Raw genomic sequence first — 19,080 nt, forward strand, 5'->3', positions numbered from 1 at the left:
TATTCTAATTAAGAATTCTTTTAATGCTGATTAATTATTGTATTATAACAATGAAAAAATATTATGTAGATGATTTTATAACCGACAATTTTATTCTTATGATAATACACGTTTGACAGGGTCATTCCGAACCGTCCTATAAAATATATGTTTGATGGTGCACCCTATTGAAAAATTTTGTATAAGTATTTTCTTTATAATCTACACAATTTATATTTTTGATTTTGAATTTCAAACTTTTCAATGTAAAAGTATTAACAAATACTTAGTCAAACCAATAGATTAAGTGGGTTTCCATCAAAGATGAGGGTTCAGATTTATTTTTCCATTTATTAGGAAAGATATTAGTAATATATATTACTTTCGGGAAAATCGCATTTTAAACCTTTAGAGTATCACATTCTAGCACTTTAAACACTGAAGTTTTTTTAGTAGCATTTTAAACTTTGAAATTGTCACCTTTAACATAACAAACCTCCAACGAAGTTACTTGTTCTTCAAGATAATTAGGTGACCGGTACTGTTCATTTGAGGGTGATGAGGTGTCAGTTTTTTTAATTAATAATAATGAATTAAATAAAAAAATTCGAAAAAATCGAAAAAATAGAAAAAAATCACAAAAAGTTTGAAGATTAAAAAAAATCCAAAATTTCATAAAATCGAAAAATTAAATTTCAAAATTAAAAATTAAAAATTAAAAATAAAACAAATTTTTTGAAAAATATGTTAATTTTACATAAAATATATTTTTTCTATATATTAGGTTTTGGTATGAGTGGAGCTTCTTAGATAAAAGACATACATTTTATAAATATATAAAAGAAAAACAATAATTATTATTTTATGTAAATTTTACAAAGTTGTTAAGATATCTATTAGTATTATTTATAAAAAATAGCAAATTTAAGTTTGTTTTGAAAGAAATTAATTTATTAGTAAAGTTCTTAAAAACAGTAAATAACTTTAAAATTAAATAAATTACTGTCAAACTTTAGAGAAACTAAAATGAATGTCACTTATCTAAAAAGCTTCACTCACACCAAAACCTAACATATAGAAAATTAAAAAATATATATTTTATGTAAAATTAACATATTTAAAAGAAATTATTTTATATATATTTTTAATATGAAATTTTAATTTTATATTTTTGAAATTTTAGATTTTTTTTTGAACTTCCTACTATTTGAATTTTTTCCAATTTTCATGTATTTTATTATTTTTTATTATTAAAAAACAAAAAAACTGACACCTCATCACAAAATGAACAGTACCGGTCACTTATTTTGTTTGGAGGTTTGTTATGTTAAAAATATCACTTTCAAGGTTTAAAGTGCTACTGAAAAACTTCAGTGTTTAAAGTGCTATAAAGTGACACTTGCGATTTTCTCTATTACTTTCTGTTATACATATATTTGGTGACAACGGCGCTCAATGACCACCAAAAACTCATCCCAATTTGGTTTTATATGGAGAATTTTGAAGTCACGCAATATCGTTATCTTCAAACGTCAAGTTGTCAACCCTCATCATGATGTAGCAAATGTGTATGCGAACGTCTCTGAATGGCTTCAGGCTCTTTTCAAGGAACCTTAAATAATATTCTTTGCCTACGCGTTCAACCGATTCAAAAGGAGGCCACCAAAGTGATTTTTTGGACGCAACTTTCTTTTTTTTTGAAAGAATTTCAAATTTAATAATATCAAAAACTCTTTTGTACAATGGATGTAAACATTTATTTAGGTAGAAATAGCCTTCCCCTGAATAAGAAAAGAGTTGGTTATACTTTCTACTTGCAAGACACTTTCTTGTGGGATCTATGAAGTAAATAGACAGATCTGTCCTTAAATAAGATGAAATAGAGATATTGGATCGTGAGAAAGAGAGAGTTGAAGGTGTATGGGAAGACGATGCTGTAGCAGAGCTGAAGTAGTTCATGAAGTGTGACATGAACTACTACATCAGAGAGGCGGTTCGTGAGAAGCACGTATCAAGACCGATGCATTAAAAGAAGATTTAATGAAGAAGGACATTAAAGGAAGACTTGAAGAAGAAGCAATCGATCTAAAGAGAAAAGGAAGATTGGCTTATTCGCTGAAGTAGAAGAAATGGAAAGTTTCCATTGGGTAGATAGATTAGATCTAGGGCTTCCTCAAAGATATATAAAAGGAAGCGTTGGCACTGTGTTGCCGGTTAACACACAGGGAGAGCTTTTAGCAATAGAGAGTTTTGTACGTCCTAAAAAGGAGAAGCAAAGCATCTAGGGGTTAAGGGCTTAGGTGGTTCAGAGTCTGTCTTAGATCTCTGAACGAGTTGACTAGCAAACAAGTCGAGGTTTGTCTTGAGCTTGTTTGATTTATTGCTTTTAAGAAGAACTTGTAAGAGTTTTTGAAAGAATAAATATAGTCGTATTTCTTGGAATTGAATAACCCTGTACTACTGTGTGTTCTATATAGCGTAGCTTGCTTATCTTACATTAACAATTGGTATCAGAGCAGGTATCTGTGCTTTGTTTATTTAAACAGGTAGATCCTGCGGAGTAAGATGGATAGCTATTGCGAGTTGGTGATAAATTCCAAGGTGATTCTTGAAGTAGGAAACTATGGATTCTGGAAGGCGCGCATGAAGGCTACAATCAAGGGTATTGACCCACTGGCGTGGAAGGCTGTGGAATCTGGTTGGAAATCACCTGTTGCAAGAGCCGAGGATGGGACAGATGTTCCAAAACTGGAGGAGCTCTGGACTGATGATGAGAACAAGATGGCTAAGTTCAATGCTCGTGCACTAACTGTCATACATTGCAGTGTAGCAAGGAAGCAGTTTGAACTAATTCAAGGATGCGAGGCAGCAAAGGATGCATGGGATATTCTGCAGAAGCATTTTTAATGAACCTCAAAGGTTCAGAGTTCTAGAAAGGATATGCTTGCAACAAGGTTTGAAGAGCTAAAGATGGAAGAGAATGAATCTGTTGGAGATTTCAGCTCAAAGATTAGCTCACAGGCACAAGAAGCACTTACACTTGGGAAGAAATACAAAGAAAAGAAACTTGTGAAGAAGTTCCTGAGGTGCTTGCCGTCTAAGTTCATGGCATACAAAGCAGCTATGACTGTCTCCTGTAACACTGACGAGATGACATTTGATGAAGTGGTTGGAATGTTACAAGCTCATGAGATGGAAGTGGCTGGTGTGTCTGGTGGAATGAAGCAAAAAAGGAATTGCGCTTGCATCAGTTGAAAAGGAGCATATGGATGATAACGATCCTGTGAGTCTTCTGGTCAGAAGGTTTGATAGAGCTCTACGAAAAGTGGAGAATGGGCAAAAGAAGTTTGGCCAAAGTAGGAAGACGTCTGAGCCAGAGAGGAACTACATGAAGAATGATGCTAAGTGCTATGAATGCAAGGGGTATGGTCACTTTCGAACTGAGTGTCCCACAGTAAAAAGAAGAGAGATTCAGTGCCATAACTGCAAGGGATATGGACACACTCAAGCTGAGTGCGAGTCGGATGGTAGGAGAAAGCCGGAAAAGTCCATGATAGGAATCAATGACAGCGAGTCTGACAGCGAAAGTGAAGAGGAAGTGAACAATTTTGTGGCGTTTCTAGGAATCGTGGAATGTGATTCAGGATCTGAGAGTGATGCTGAGCAAGAAAATGATTTAGATGAAAGCTACAAGGAAGTTCGAGAGACGCTAGTGAAGCTGGGAACGGAGAATTTGACATTGGCTAAAGAGAAGGCAAGACTGGAAGTTGAAGTACAAGTGTTGAAGGATGACCTCAACAGGGAAGCTGAGTTGGCCAAGGAAAGTGTGAATCTGATCAAAGAAAAATTGGTACTGTCTAAGCAAGCGGACGAGCTCAGAGAAGAGCTACTGACTGAAAGAAAGAAAGCAGCTGATCTTCAAGCTGAATTGGATCAGTAATATCGGAAGATTAAGATGCTCACGGGAACCAAGCAACTTGACAAGATTCTGAGCAGTGGAAGAACTGAAAACTCATTGATGGGACTTGGTTACACTGGAAGACAGAGTAGCTCAACAGGTATAACGCGCTTTGTGTCTGGAGGTTTTGCGCATGCTGAAGAAACTAAGACACCAACTACGCCAGCTCAGATGAGTGGATGTTTCTTCTGTGGGAAGTTTGGTCATTACAAGAGGTATTGCTACAAGTATCTGGAACGGGTCAAACAAGTATGGAGACAACGCAAGTTTTGGAGAATAGGAAAGACTTCTCGGGGCTGGATGAAGAAGACTGACTTGTATCCTAAGGTAGTGACTGAACCAAGAAGTACCGTTCGATGTAACATGGCGCGAGTGTCAAGTGATTCTGAATCTGAGGAACCATGGTACTTCGACAGTGGATGTTCTAGACACATGACGGGAAACATTGAGTATCTAGACAAAGTGTCAAAGGTAAAAGGAGGAAAGGTAACCTTTGGAGATGGAGGCTGTGGTGTCATTCAAGGCAAAGGTACAACGTGTAACTCAGAAGTACCTAAATTGGTGAATGTCTACTTTGTCAAAGGATTAAAGACTAACTTGATCAGCGTGAGTCAACTGTGTGATGACGGACTTACGGTGTGCTTCTCAGCAATTGATTGCCGTGCCATAAATCAACATGGTGTAACAGTGCTACAAGGTGTGAGATCTGGCAATAACTGTTACATGTGGGAAAAGAAGGTTAAGTGCTTGTCAGCTCAAGGGAACATTGATCTATGGCATAGACGTTTGGGACATATGAACTTCAGGAATCTAACGAATCTAGTATGCAACGACTTGGTTCGAGGAGTACCCAAACTCAAGATCGATGACAAGATTGTATGTGGTGCATGCAATGAGGGAAAGCAAGTCAAGATACAACACAAGAAGGTACCGGATGTTCAGGCAAAGGCACCATTGGATCTAGTTCACATGGATCTCATGGGTCCTATGCAAACCGAGAGTATCGGAGGAAAGAAGTATGTGTTTGTACTAGTAGATGACTACACCAGGTTCACTTGGGTTCGTTTTCTCAGGGAAAAGTCAGAAGTGTCTGAGAGTTTCAAAATCTGGGCGCTTCAACTCATAAATGAAAAGGGAGGAATCAGGAAGATACGCAGTGACCATGGAGGTGAATTCGAGAATGAAGCCATGACTACCTTTCTTGAATCAAGAGGAATAGCTCACCAGTTTGCAGCACCTTGGACACCTCAGCAGAATGGAGTGGTTGAACGAAAGAATAGAACTCTACAGGAAATGGGAAGAGCAATGCTTCATGGTAACAAGATAGCCAAGAGGTTCTGGGCTGAAGCACTCAGCACGGCGTGTTACACAATCAACCGTGTGTATGTCAGAAAAGGGACAACAAAGACACTGTATGAGATGTGGACAGGTAAAACTCCTAATCTTAGTTACTTTCATGTTTTTGGATGCAGGTGCTACATACTGAATGACAAGGACTACCTTGGGAAGTTTGACTCAAGAAGTGATGAAGGATTCTTTATGGGTTATGCACAGTCTAGTTCAGCATACCGAGTCTACAACAAGCGGACCGAATCAATTAAAGAATCAGTGAATGTTGTATTTGATGATTTGTCTGTGGTTGTAGGTGATGACTTGGGATCAGATGAAGAGGAAGAAGGTGGATCATCTGTAGCTGCTACTGAAGTCATTGAGGAAGGTCCTATCGCAGATACCGTACCTCAACCAGTGGTTCAGCAAGTTCATCGCAATCATTCGAAGTCTGATGTGATTGGAGGGATTGAAGAAGGACGAAAAACGCGTGGAAAGGTGATCAACTTTAAAGAAATGGTGCAGTTCGCATGCTTCGTCTCATCAATCGAACCTAAGACACACACTGAAGCACTACGTGATGAATACTGGATTGTTGCAATGGAGGAAGAACTTGAGCAGTTCACCAGGAACGATGTGTGGGAACTTATTGTTAGACCTAAAGGAGTAAACGTGGTTGGCACCAAATGGATTTTCAAGAAAAAGACTGATGAGCATGGAGAAGTAGTTCGTAACAAGGCAAGGCTTGTGGCTCAAGGATACTCACAGATTGAAGGAGTAGACTTTGAAGAAACGTTTGCTCCAGTTGCAAGATTAGAATCCATTCGGTTGTTTCTGGGAATGGCGTGCATTCTGAACTTCAAAGTGCATCAAATGGATGTGAAAAGTGCTTTCCTCAATGGAGTACTTCAGGAGGAAGTGTATGTTGAGCAGCCAAAGGGATTTGAGGATCCAGTACATCATGATTATGTGTACCGACTGAAGAAAGCACTATATGGGTTGAAGCAAGCACCACGTGCATGGTATGAACGACTCACAAAGTTTATGTTAGAAGCGGAGTACATCAGAGGGAGTATAGACAAGACACTATTCTTCAAGGAAGTTGAAAAAGATATCATCATTGTTCAAATCTATGTGGATGACATTATCTTTGGAGGCACGTCACAGAAGCTGGTTAATGAGTTTGTTCAGAATATGACTCAAGAGTTTGAGATGAGCATGTGTGGTGAACTGAAGTACTTTCTTGGACTTCAAGTGTCTCAGACAGAGAAAGGTGTCTTCATCTCTCAGAGTGCATACGCTAGCAGTTTGGTAAAGCGATTTGATATGGAGAACTCCAAAGTTTCTAAGACACCCATGAGTACATCACTGAAGCTTGCACGAGATGAAGCAGGAGAAGATGTGGATGTCAAGCTCTATCAAAGGATGATTGGCAGTTTGTTGTACTTGACTGCGAGTCGACCAGATATGTCATTCAGTGTCGGTGTGTGTGAACGATATCAAGCTAAGCCGAAGGTATCACACCTGAATGCAGTAAAGAGGATCATCAAGTATGTCAAAGGAACAGAGAGCTTGGGCGTGTATTACTCGAAGAATTCCAACAAGAACTTGGTGGGATACTGTGATGCTGATTGGGCAGGATATGCTGATGATAGAAAGAGTACCAGTGGAGGATGTTTCTTTCTTGGAAACAATCTTATCTCGTGGCTGAGCAAGAAGCAGAACTCTGTATCACTCTCTACGGCGGAAGCAGAATATATTGCCATGGGTAGCTGTTGCTCACAACTTATCTGGATGAAGCAGATGTCAGCTGATTATGGAATGCAATCGGGTCCTTTCTTGTGTATTGTGACAACAAAAGTGCAATTGATATCTCAAGGAATCCGGTCCAACATTCAAGGACGAAGCACATTGACATAAGGCACCACTTCATCAGAGAATTAGTTGAAGACAATCAGGTAGTAATCGAACATGTAGTTACTGATTTGCAGTTGGCTGATATATTCACTAAATCTCTTGAATTTAATCGATTTATCACATTAAGAAATGCAATTGGTGTATGTAACCTTGATTGTTGAGTCAAGTTGTTCAGAGAGTAGTGTAGGTGCTGATTCGGGATGTACATATGATTCAGATTGGTTTTGGAACCCGAAAACGCTGTGGAAAAGAGCTGCTTGATATGCCGTCAATGTTGTAATGGTATAGGTTTCACGTCAATCTGTGGCCCCCCCCCTCTCTCAATAAAAAGAGCCAGCAATGATACAGAAAGATGCTCAGAGAATAAAAAAAATATATATTGATAGATTCATGATGGGAAACAACAGGGGTTTCACAGCACGAGAATAAAGAATGAAAACCGGCAGCATTGATGAAGGCATATCAATGTGAAAGCTAGCCATAAAAAGACAATCGGCTGCACCAGAATATAAGATCTAGGAAGAGTTATATGTGCAGCTTGAATCAAGCACTGAGGCAACTCGTGAAGCACTTCACACGAATGGTAACTGAACTGAACTGATCTAATGCTTTATATTAATCTTGATTCAGCCAATTGTGAATTGTGACTCGTGTTTTATTACTATCTTGAAAGTCTGATGATACATTGATAATTCACGAATGTACCTAATGCCTATGTGTTTGGATGAGAGAAATTAAATGTTGTAGGTATACAAAGGAGAGGATAAAAAGTCAGGGACCAGATCTGCAATATCAGAAAAGTTGATTCAGTTTTATTCCATTAAGGGAAGTAGTGGGGAACAAGCCCTAGAAAATCTCCATCGTGCTTAAGAAGCTCAATCTCGCAGCATCCCTTCATCTCTCACACAATCCTCACACAGAAATCGACATCTATCATGGGGAAAGGAAGGAAATCAGCTCAACAAGCCGAATCATCCAAGGAAGAGAAGCATGCAGAGGCTGAAGGAAGTCGGAGGTCACTCACTGATGGCGAACCTGAATCGCCTCCACCGAGAAACGTTATGCCCGTCTCCGATGCACTCCCTGAGGTCACCGAGGAGCTTGACTCATTCAATACCGCTAATGAGAAAGCCCCTTCAGAGGAGAGCGATGAAAGGACTCCAGGTCTTGGAGAGGAGCCATCTGCGAAGGTTCCTGAAGCAGATCCGCAACCGCAAATTGGATCCACTAGTGCTGCCATTCAAGATGTTCCAGTCACTAATAAATCACCGGAAGAGAAGGATGAATCTGCTCTACCTTTGGCGATCATTGAAACTGAGAAGGAGCTAAGTGAAGCCGAGTCTGATTCAGCCAAGAAAGTGGACGATGAACCCAAGGATGATGCTGTGACTGTGGGTTCTGAGTCAGATGAAGCTTCCCAGAAGGAAAGGAGGAAGAAACGGGTGCTGAAGCGATTAGGGTTGCGTTCTGGGAAACAGAGAAAGACAGGGGAGTCTAGTACACCAACTCAATCTCAGTTTCTCACACCAGGAGATGCGGCCAAGTCTCCATATTTGGCTAAGGAAGCAGGAGCCTCGCCTCAGCTGAGATCGAGAAGGTCTGGTGACAAAAGTGCTGAACCAATGCCTCCTCTCATCAAGAAAAGGTATGATCAGTTCCTTAAGCGTAAAGTACTTGCTGAGCGTTCGGTAGATATGAAGGAAGCTGATCAGTGGGGCTACTTGACCGTTATCAAGAAAGGGTCTATGGAATCAACTGTCTCGAGTCTTGCAGTGTATGTTGAGCAAGTTGTAGCTGAGTTCTATGCAGGTCTGCCGAGTACTAAAGCTGAAGCAGATGTTGATGAAGTAGTTGTCTCCGTGAGAGGACAAGAGTACAAGTTCTCACCTGCGCTCATCAACAATGCCATAGATTGGGAACCACTTACTGAGGAAGAAGAGGAGGAAGATGCAACATTGGATGATATCTCGGTAACTGAGTTGGCTTCATTCATCACCGGAGATACAAAGACAGAATGGGACGGTCTCACTACAGCGGATCTTACTCCGTGCTACGGTGCTTTGATGATCATAGCTGCATACAACTGGATTCCCTCTACTCACAAGACATATGTCTCACTTGAGAGAGCCAAGCTGATCTACAAGATGGCTCATGGAGTCCGTGTTGATTTGGGCAAGATGATGTTCAGACAGATTCTTAATCTTGGAGTGATTCAAGTCAATGATGCCCGTTGGTTGATCTTCCCTCGCTTGATCATGGCACTTCTTCAAAGCCAGCATGCGGTTCCATCTTATCCCAGTGACAAGCTTCAACGTCCGGTTCTTTACAAGAAGGATAAACGAGTGGGCGAGATCTATGAGCATAAACTAACTAAAGGAAAGGCACCGTCCAAAGCTGAACCGAAGAGAAGCTCTGCTAGAACAACACGTCGCTCATCTCCTGCTCCGGTTCCTACTCAACGAACTGCTACACCAAGCTCCAGAACTGCACCACGTCGTGTATCTGTTTATGAGCTTGGATCAGTTGTCATCCCTCAAGGACCACTCAACCGTGTTGATTTGCAAGTGGCACTACAGGACACAACACGAGCCCTTCAAGCGCTAGCTGAGATAGTTCAGGATCTTCAGAGCGCTGTAGCAGGTTAGTATCTCTCTCCTTATGAATATGTGATGTATTTTTTTCTTGGTGTTTTTAATCCGTGTGCTCACAAGCAGGGGGAGAAGAAGAAGACTAGGATGTAGAAGACCAAGATTGTGGGGGAGCTGTGTTCTGTTGCTTTGTTTTTATGTCTATGTTATTTCAATTGCACCTCTTGTTGCAATTCTTTGTTATCCATGTTTTCAGACTGGCTAAGATTATGGGGGAGCATTTGCATATGCTATCTTTTGATATTATGTATTGATTTGCTTGAACCCGTTTTTAGGATAATATAAGTATGTTCTTAATTGTCTTGAGTTGGTTGAATTAACGTTTAGACATATGTACTGGTGCTGTTGTGTGTGGTTTGTTCTTGTCTTCTATCTCAGGTACTTGTGAGATGACGAATTAAAAAGGGGGAGATTGAAGGTGTATGGGAAGACGATGCTGTAGCAGAGTTGAAGTAGTTCATGAAGTGTGACATGAACTACTACATCAGAGAGGCGGTTCATGAGAAGCACGTATCAAGACCGATGCATTAAAAGAAGATTTAATGAAGAGGGACATTAAAGGAAGACTTGAAGAAGAAGCAATCGATCTAAAGAGAAAAGGAAGATTGGCTTATTCGCTGAAGTAGAAGAAATGGAAAGTTTCCATTGGGTAGATAGATTAGATCTAGGGCTTCCTCAAAGATATATAAAAGGAAGCGTTGGCACTGTGTTGCCGGTTAACACACAGGGAGAGCTTTTAGCAATTGAGAGTTTTGTACGTCCTAAGAAGGAGAAGCAAAGCATCTAGGGGTTAAGGGCTTAGGTGGTTCAGAGTCTGTCTTAGATCTCTGAACGAGTTGACTAGCAAACAAGTCGAGGTTTGTCTTGAGCTTGTTTGATTTATTGCTTTTAAGAAGAACTTGTAAGAGCTTTTGAAAGAATAAATATAGTCGTATTTCTTGGAATTGAATAACCCTGTACTACTGTGTGTTTTATATACCGTAGCTTGCTTATCTTACATTAACAAGAGTGTCCTTCCAAAAGTTAGTTTTTCCTTGTTTATTATTATCATTATTTAGTTTATTTTTTATTTTTTCTTTTTGTTTATTATTTTAAAGTTAAAGATATATAAAATAAATTTGTTGATATAATAGATTATATTTTTTTTATTCTCTATAATTTGATATCCATTTTGATATGGTTTTTTGTTATATTTTAAAATCTATACATGTACACATATCCAATAAGTGTAGCGTGTGAATGTGGATGCCAATCTTGTACACGTATTCAAAGAATGCATATTCAGGATTGTGGACATAGAAACTAAATTGGTGTCCACATAGAAGCTATATAACCGTTCTGTTAATATATTATATAAGGATATTGTCTACGGATTGAGTGGATGAGTACTACTATCATACACAACAGAGCATGGTTGATGAGACACACAGTGTAATTGTCTATATGAAAAAGCGTGGACAACGCCTTTGTGAACATGGTCTATGTGGATAGGTTCTGTGTAGACACCAATTTTTTTTTTTTGGGCAACGTGTAGACACCAATCTATTTTCAGGTTATGAAAAACAAATCATTTATGATAAACCAAAAACGACACAATCATCCATGATACTTTTTTTTTTTTTTTTTTTTTTTTGCTAAACGATTTTCAAATTAAAAGCATGAGAATGCAAATTGTACAAAGCATAGCTTAGTAGGCTAAGTAGCCATTACATTTAAAAAACCCAATCAAAATAATTAGCCCAGACTGAAGTTGTTAGAGAAGAGAAGCCCAAGAATTAGGCCCATCCCTCAAATGATGATGGTAGAAGCATAGAGAGTAACGAAGCGTCTCGCGATAGTTTGTGCGATCAAGAGAGATTAGCAGAGAACCATTGACAGAGCATGACGGAGGATAATTGCGGTGCGTCTTGACGGATACTCGCTATCCTTCTTCTGATGGTTCGATCAATATCAGTAGACAAGGAGTTTGCTGAGCGATATACTTGCCGATGGAGTCTGCAGTTCCTCTCCACCCAAAGAACATAGATCGTTGCTTGCCATGTAAGCAGGAGCAAAGTCTTAGAAGCATGCGAACCCCTGAAGTTCCTGAGTTCCTCCATCACCTCCTCCCATGTTCTTGATGAAGTGAATTGGAGTCTCTGATGGAAGTCCTGCCAGACAGTCCATGAGAAGCTACACTCAAAATAGAGATGAGATCTTGATTCAAGGGAAGTGTTGCAGAGGAGACAAGAGCCATCACTGATTACGCCCCACTGCAGTAGTCGATCACGAGTTGGTGATCTATTAAGCGCCATTAGCCAAGTTAGGAATCGATGCTTTGGGATCCCTCTGGAGAACCAAATTTCTCTATGCCAGGCCACCAATTCATTCTCCTCTCTCAGCAGATCATAGATTCGTCGAATGGAGTAAGCCGTCATATGATTACCATCCGGGCACCAGAGGTATGAATCAGTAGTATCAGTTATCTTCATGGTTAGGAGATGAGAGTAGATTTTGACTTGCTTCTCAGACCTTGCAGGGGGCAGCGTCCAGTGATCTATTTCCCATAGTTCCGCGAGAGTATATGTCGAGGGAATACCTGTCCTAGAGGCAGACTCATCCTTCAGGAAATCAGCTATATTGCCAAATGGAGACCAGTTACAGGACCAGAAGTAAGTAGTCTCTCCATTGCCTACAACCCGCTTTATCCAGGTATAGACTCGGTCCCTGTAGAGTAGGAGTTGATTAGCTTGCCAGGAATGTTTCTGCCTAGTATTTATGACCCAAAAATTATTCAGATCACCCCCCAGTATCTCTCGAGTAAACCAATCAGACCAAATGGAGCTTTGCTTGAAGAAAAGGATCCAAACCAGTTTTAGCACAGCCGCCAAGTTCCATAAGTGTAAGTCCTTTAGCCCTAACCCTCCTTCCTGCTTTGGTGTAGTGACTGATTTCCAAGAAACTTTTGCAGAATTATGACCCTCCGTTTTTCCTTTCCACAGGAATCGGCTGCAAAGGGAGTCAATTTCCGCAAGACAACCCTTAGGAAGAATGAAGGCGCATGACCAGAAATTTGTGATACCAGCAATGACAGTGGCAAGCAACTGGAGTCTTCCCGCGAAGGAGAGGGTACGAGTAGTCCAAGAATGGAGTTTGGACTTTATAGATTGCAATAGAGGCGCGCAATTTGCCAATGAAAGTTTCTTGGTGCAGAGAGGTACACCTAAGTACCTGACCGGTAGAGATCCCTCCGTTAGACCCGTAGCTGCTTTTATCTGATTCAACTCATGAGGTTTGATTCCTGCAGCAAACATTGAAGTTTTGGTGATGCTGACCGCCAAGCCCGATCTCTGCTCAAAGTCTTTTAAGATGTTAAGAACCGCTTGGACCGACTGCTGGGATCCATCACAAAATATGAGGAGGTCATCAGCGAAACAAAGGTGAGTAAGCTCTGAATTCTTGCACTTCGCATGGTATTGGAATTGTCCTTCTCTCGCAGCCCTGTTTAAAGAAATCGATAGACAGTTCATAGCAAGCACAAATAAGTAGGGAGATAGCGGATCACCTTGTCTCAAGCCCCTTTTACCCTTAAAGTACCCATAGGATGACCCATTAAATCCCAGTGAGAACGAAGTAGTACAGACACAAGCTTGTAACCAAGATAGGAAGATCTCTGGAACCGCTAGGCTTCTTAGGCACTGAAATATAAACTCCCATCTGATTGTGTCAAAGGCTTTCGCTATATCAACCTTGATAGTTATGCGCTTCGGGCCTCCTATTCTATGATAGCCTTGGACAATCTCTGATGCCAGCACCGTGTTCTCAATAAGTAGTCTGCCTTGGACAAAAGCAGTTTGGTTGGGCAGTATGACATGAGGGAGGATCACTTTTAATCGCCTGACTAACATCTTTGAGATTGCTTTGTAGGTGGTGTTGCAGCAGCTGATTGGGCGGTAGTCAGATATAGCAGAAGCTCCTGGATGCTTTGGAACAAGAGTTAGCACCGTTGAGTTTGTTGATGATGGGAGAAACGCAGTGAGGAAGAACTTCTGGATTGCCGCGATAGTCTCTCCTCCTACCAGTGACCATGATGCCTTGAAGAAAGCTGAGGTAAATCCATCCGGTCCCGGGGACTTATTAGGATTCAGTCTCAGTATGTTTTTTTGGATTTCCTCAGCTGATGGCAGTGATGATAGAGTCTGTATTTGATCAGGTGAGCAGCGGAAGGAGTGAAGGTCAAGGAACCACTGTAGAGAAGAGACTAGCGGCTGGAGAGACAAGGGGGCTAGTATGCCACTGAAGTGCTTCAGCGCTATTTCACACAGTTCAGTGCAATCAGTAATGAGGATTCCGTTGGGGAGCAGTAGGGATCTGATCGAGTTGTAGGATCTCCTACCGGCAGCCACTCTCATGAAGAAGATGGTGTTCTGATCCCCCAGCTTTAACCAGTTGATGCGAGACTTTTGCTTGAAAAAGGCTTCTTCAATGCTTCTCAGAAAGGTCCATTTGGCCATCATCTCCTTTTCAGCCTGAAATGTCTCCGTAGAAGGGTCATCTAACGTGTTCACCTGCACAGCTTTAAGCAACTCGTTAGTATCAAAAACTCTCTTTTGAATATTTGAAAAATTCTCTCTGTTTAGTGTTTTCAACTCTCTTTTTAATTGTTTCAGCTTAAACCCCAGACAAGAAAGATCTGTAGCAATACTTCCACCCTGAATCCATTTTGGAGTCACATATTAAGGAGCCCAATCTAAATAATCTTCTTCTACGTCTATGCCCAGACTGGAAGTTTGTTTCGAATCATGACACTGATGCTGATGGTAGAATCATAGTTATATGGAAGCACCCTGCTACGGTTCAAGTGATGCATCAATCAAGGCAATCTCTCACCTGCACTGTCACGATCCCTACTTTGCCAGACTTCACTTTCACAGCGGTTTACGCCGCAAACACAAGGGAGGAAAGGCGATCTCTCTGGGAGGATCTCTATGAGGTGCAGAGCACTTTATTTCTGGAGAACCGCAACTGGATCATAGGAGGGGATTTCAATCAGATCATTCACTATCAAGAACACTCCTCCTGTGAGACTGACCACTTTACCTCCGACATGATTGAGATGAAAGATCACCTCCTTGCACTGGGAGTTTCTGATCTTCGATACCAAGGATCTAAGCACACCTGGACTAATAAAGCGCCTTCCATGCCCACTACTAAGAAGCTTGATCGTGCTCTGGTAAATGATCAGTGGATTGAATCTTTCCCTCACAGCATTGCTACCTTCCTTCCTTACGAATTCTCTGACCACACGCCTTGTCTCCTGAACCTCTCTTGCCCCTTGCCTTCTCCCGGAACCAGGCCCTTCAAATTTTTCAACTTCCTAACTACCCTCCCTTCCTTCACCCAAATCGTTGAGAGCGCATCCATGATACTTCCATCTACGATATCCATGAAATATGTCTACAAAACTTCCATCCACAGTGCTTTCATATATAATGAATCTATCTAGAACTTGTTTCATTTATTTACTTGTGGACGAATTTATATAAAATATTTTAATATTTTTGCAGTGACTTTTTCCAAAACCTACAATTTTGGTGGATGAAATTTCTTTTGTGTACAATAAGTTTGATGAAAAAATGTTTTGTGTACAAAGTTCTGTGGAAAAAGTTTTGTGGACGATGTTCCGTGGACAAGGTTACGAGGTACATTTAAACATTTTGGCTTTCAGAAAAGGTTTTGTGGCTTTCGTCACTTCTGGGAAACGAGAAAAAAATGAATGTGGAGGTATTAAAATTTTTAAATCAAAAAGATTTAACTTTAGGATCAAGTTGGACACGTGGGAACTTGGATAAGAGAAGCAAGAAAACTTTGTTATGTCTTGGTCAAAGGATATTAATGTCTTTTATACTCAATAATGTGTCTCACAAGTGTAATGTGTCTTGGGATGTAATACCAAAGTCATAAAGTGTCTTGGAGGGTAAAAAATTCATAAGAAAATAGAGCTATAACAGAGTATTTGATTACTGTCTGGCAGCAAACCAAACTCCTTAGCTTTGGCAAATATTTTGCTTCCTCGAACATGAAGAGATGTTATTCTGTTACATACTGATTTGTCAATGTCATGAATCTTAAGATGAGTATTGGAGCCTCTGGAGCTTCCCCACGTCGTCTCACATTCCTTTCACGCTAAATAGTATGGATCAAAATTTGAAAAGTGTATCGAAATAGAGAGTTTGTTGTTCTGTCTTGAGCCTTATCCACCGACAGTTCCAAGACACTATTACAACTGTGCGATTGGAATGCAACTTTCAATAAAGATAGGTGCTTGATTCACGTGTTTGTTCTGGTGGTTGGATTCTCGAAGATCATACAAGTTCGTTCGGCTATCTTTTGGGATCATCAAGCTTCGGACTCCGCCCTTAATGCTGAAACTAAGGGTTTACTTCGAGTTAGTCAAGAATACTATTTGGTGGCTATCGACAGACCAGCTTCGAAGGAGATGATAACAACTTGTTTTTACACTTATCTGCGACTTCTTATTATTTCTAAGGTTTGTCGTAACATCAATTGGTGGTCGTCGAAGTTTCAAACTGTTTCTATATTTCATACGTACAGAGAGTCAAACAGAGCAGCACACATGTTAGCCAAGAAAGCTCTTTGATCCAATATTTTGTATTCAGTCAATGTGTATTTACCTCGGTGGTTTGCACCAATACTTCACTCTGATCTTGTAACTTCACATCTAATACAATAAAGTAGAAGAATCTGCCTTCTTAGACTATCCACAACACCAAAGAAGGATGGGGTATTTTGCGACACGTGTCGCGACGTGACTGCTCTATTCCTTTTTTTCTAAAAACGCGCTTTCTCTTTGATTGTGAATCAGGCCCAGGCCCATCTCTCCAGCAACCCTCTTCCTGTCGTCACTTCGTCTTCCTCACATCCCTGCGATCTCCCCGATGTGATCCTCAAACTTCAGTCGGCGGCGTTGATCAGTAACGTCTCTCCTTTCAATTAATCACCTCTTTACTCCGACTTTAATCGTTTGATCCAACCCGACTTAAAAGTACCTCTTTGTCTTCCTTAAAAACCCAAAGAAGGCTTCCCTATAAATATCGGTCTCCTCCTGCTGCGATGAGCGCACCTCTCACAATATCAGAAAGGATTCTAATTTCCAGTGATCGATTTCCATGTCTTCATACACTCTGCTTGCTGATCTCAGAGCCGGCCGATACTCTAACACCACGGAGGTGCGTCTGCTGCATTTTTGGGAGGCCAGAAATATCACCAGTGAAGACCTCATCAGTGTTGACATGTTGCTCATCAATGAGAATGTAAGAACTTTTCTTGCTGTAATTTTTTATTTCCTCAAAATCTATGGATTTCATAATCAATTGTCTCTCTGTTTTTCAACAGGCGACGATGGTTCATGGGTCTGTTACTGCTCTTCGCCAGCTCAAGTTCAGGCAACAACTGTCTGAGGGAAGTGTCTACCGTTGCTTATGAATCTTTCACCCTCCTTACCGATCTGAAAGCTGGGTGCTGCTCCAACACTGAAGAGGTTCGTTTTCTGAGGTATTGGGAGATATGCAACATTTATAGAGTTTAAGGTTGGATCCTTTTCTTAACCGGCTATTTAGCACGTTGAGCTGGACCATCATTGAGTTTTCAGTCTCGGTGCGAGATATGCAAGAAAACAACCAGGTTATAGTTTTAAGCTTGGATCCCTTTGATTAGTTTCTCTCTGAATGATTGTGTTGTGTGATCTTTTTTGGCTTTGTCTTTATGCAGGTAATGGAGTTTCAGAAAAGGAAATGTTGCGTGATATTTGAGCTTTCAAGCAATCTTGCAAGGGTTTCTTGATGGGTATAAACATTTGCAATTCTGCAATACCACAAGCATTTCTTGATGGGACGGACACAAATCTTCGCAGGCTCACTGAGGTGAGTCTTTTCATCTTGAATCACATGACCTCGGCAGTAGATGAACAAACTATCCTTTGTTGAAACTGTTGGTCCTTTTTCTTAATGTGAATTTGCTGAATTTGCAGCTACTTACAATATATAATCTGTGTGTTCCTTACCTTATTAGCAGGAAGGTGCAAATATCCCTGAAGTAAGGCTGCCTGAAGTTGTGGCATCATGAAGAGATGACAAATATGGGTAAGTGGTAACACTTGCAATGTTGGAGAGAAGCCATCTACTTCTAATGCTTCCAGTGCCGGACGTTCTGCAACGACCAAAGAACAACTTGCTAGGTTTTATTATCTTTTTCATTTTCGCTTAAATCTGTTTCCTTTTGTTTTAAAAATTAACGTGATATAGTTGCTGTTTCAATTATTAACAATGGCACAAACTGCCTTATTCCTCTGAGATAGAACTTGACTTATCACCTCGGTCTTCTGTTTGTGTTTGACTACCGTAATGTATCTAATGGAATTGATTATTTGACCACTCATGTTGAACCATGTACTACATTGGAATTTTCATGAGCTTTGCTTTCACTTTGTCTCATGAAACGGATAATTCTCTCATCTGATTCTCTTTCTGGGAAAACCTTTGAAAGCTTGATGTTTGCGTTGTTAGCTTTCTCTCTTTTTTTTTTTGCTTTGTTTGTATTTTTTACATTCTAGATTTTAGTACAACGCTATTATAACAACAATTGTGTTTCACTTATTCATATAAATCATTTCCTGTTAGTTATCTTTTATGCAGTTTGACAACATAGAAATGTACATTTGTGCACTTGCAAGAAGAATTACGGACTTATGACACTAATTACTCGCACTTCTTAAAAACACATGGTTGTCAATTTTATTACATACAGTACATGTGTTTGTAGATAGCCTGATGTTACAATAAATAAAAGAAAAACAGGTAAACTCCTCGGAAACTTTGAAAGAAACTATTCAAGGAGGTTACAGATTTTCAGCACCTACTCTGCTGGGTATTCAAAGCAAATATTTTTCATACAGAGCCGAACATACGAAGTGGTTTAGCTCAACAAGACAGAAGAGAATAATAATTGTGGTGCGAACGTTGAGAAGATGGAGATGGTTACAAGGAAGAAGGATTTAGGGTTCTTCAAGTAGTCTTTTTTTAAGATGACAAAAGTGAGCAGCAGGAAATATATTACCTTCACTATGTAGTGAATAAAAACAAAAATATAATATTTTCAGAGGACTTATGTTTGTGTATGTTTATGCATCGTGTGATATATAAAACTTTGGTGAGTATATATGTCTCTGAGATGTGATGAGTATGAACTCTT

General features: G+C 40.1%; 1 protein-coding gene and 1 long non-coding RNA gene across 2 annotated transcripts; both read left to right on the plus strand.

Moving 5' to 3' along the window:
• The first annotated feature begins 7,507 nt into the window (after window positions 1–7,507).
• Window positions 7,508–10,775, plus strand: LOC108815577 (uncharacterized). Its single transcript, XM_056990941.1, has 2 exons — window positions 7,508–9,823; window positions 9,898–10,775. Exons 1-2 carry the CDS (start codon window positions 8,119–8,121, stop codon window positions 9,915–9,917), a joined length of 1,725 nt encoding a protein of 574 aa, XP_056846921.1. The 5' UTR covers window positions 7,508–8,118; the 3' UTR covers window positions 9,918–10,775.
• A 5,910-nt stretch (window positions 10,776–16,685) lies between these two features.
• Window positions 16,686–18,263, plus strand: LOC130497586 (uncharacterized). The gene is made up of 4 exons (XR_008936585.1): window positions 16,686–17,144; window positions 17,227–17,514; window positions 17,602–17,753; window positions 17,905–18,263. It is a non-coding gene; the product is annotated as an uncharacterized LOC130497586 (long non-coding RNA).
• Window positions 18,264–19,080: the final 817 nt, after the last annotated feature.

Source organism: Raphanus sativus, chromosome 7 (genome assembly GCF_000801105.2).
Source record: "Raphanus sativus cultivar WK10039 chromosome 7, ASM80110v3, whole genome shotgun sequence".
NCBI classification, from domain to species: domain Eukaryota; kingdom Viridiplantae; phylum Streptophyta; class Magnoliopsida; order Brassicales; family Brassicaceae; genus Raphanus; species Raphanus sativus.

Coding starts and splice junctions, on each gene's coding strand:
- LOC108815577 (XM_056990941.1), top strand. CDS start 8,119: ATGGGGAAAGGAAGGAAATCAGCTCAACAAGCCGAATCATCCAAGGAA. Junction 9,824..9,897: donor TCTTCAGAGCGCTGTAGCAG/GTTAGTATCTCT, acceptor GCTCACAAGCAG/GGGGAGAAGAAGAAGACTAG.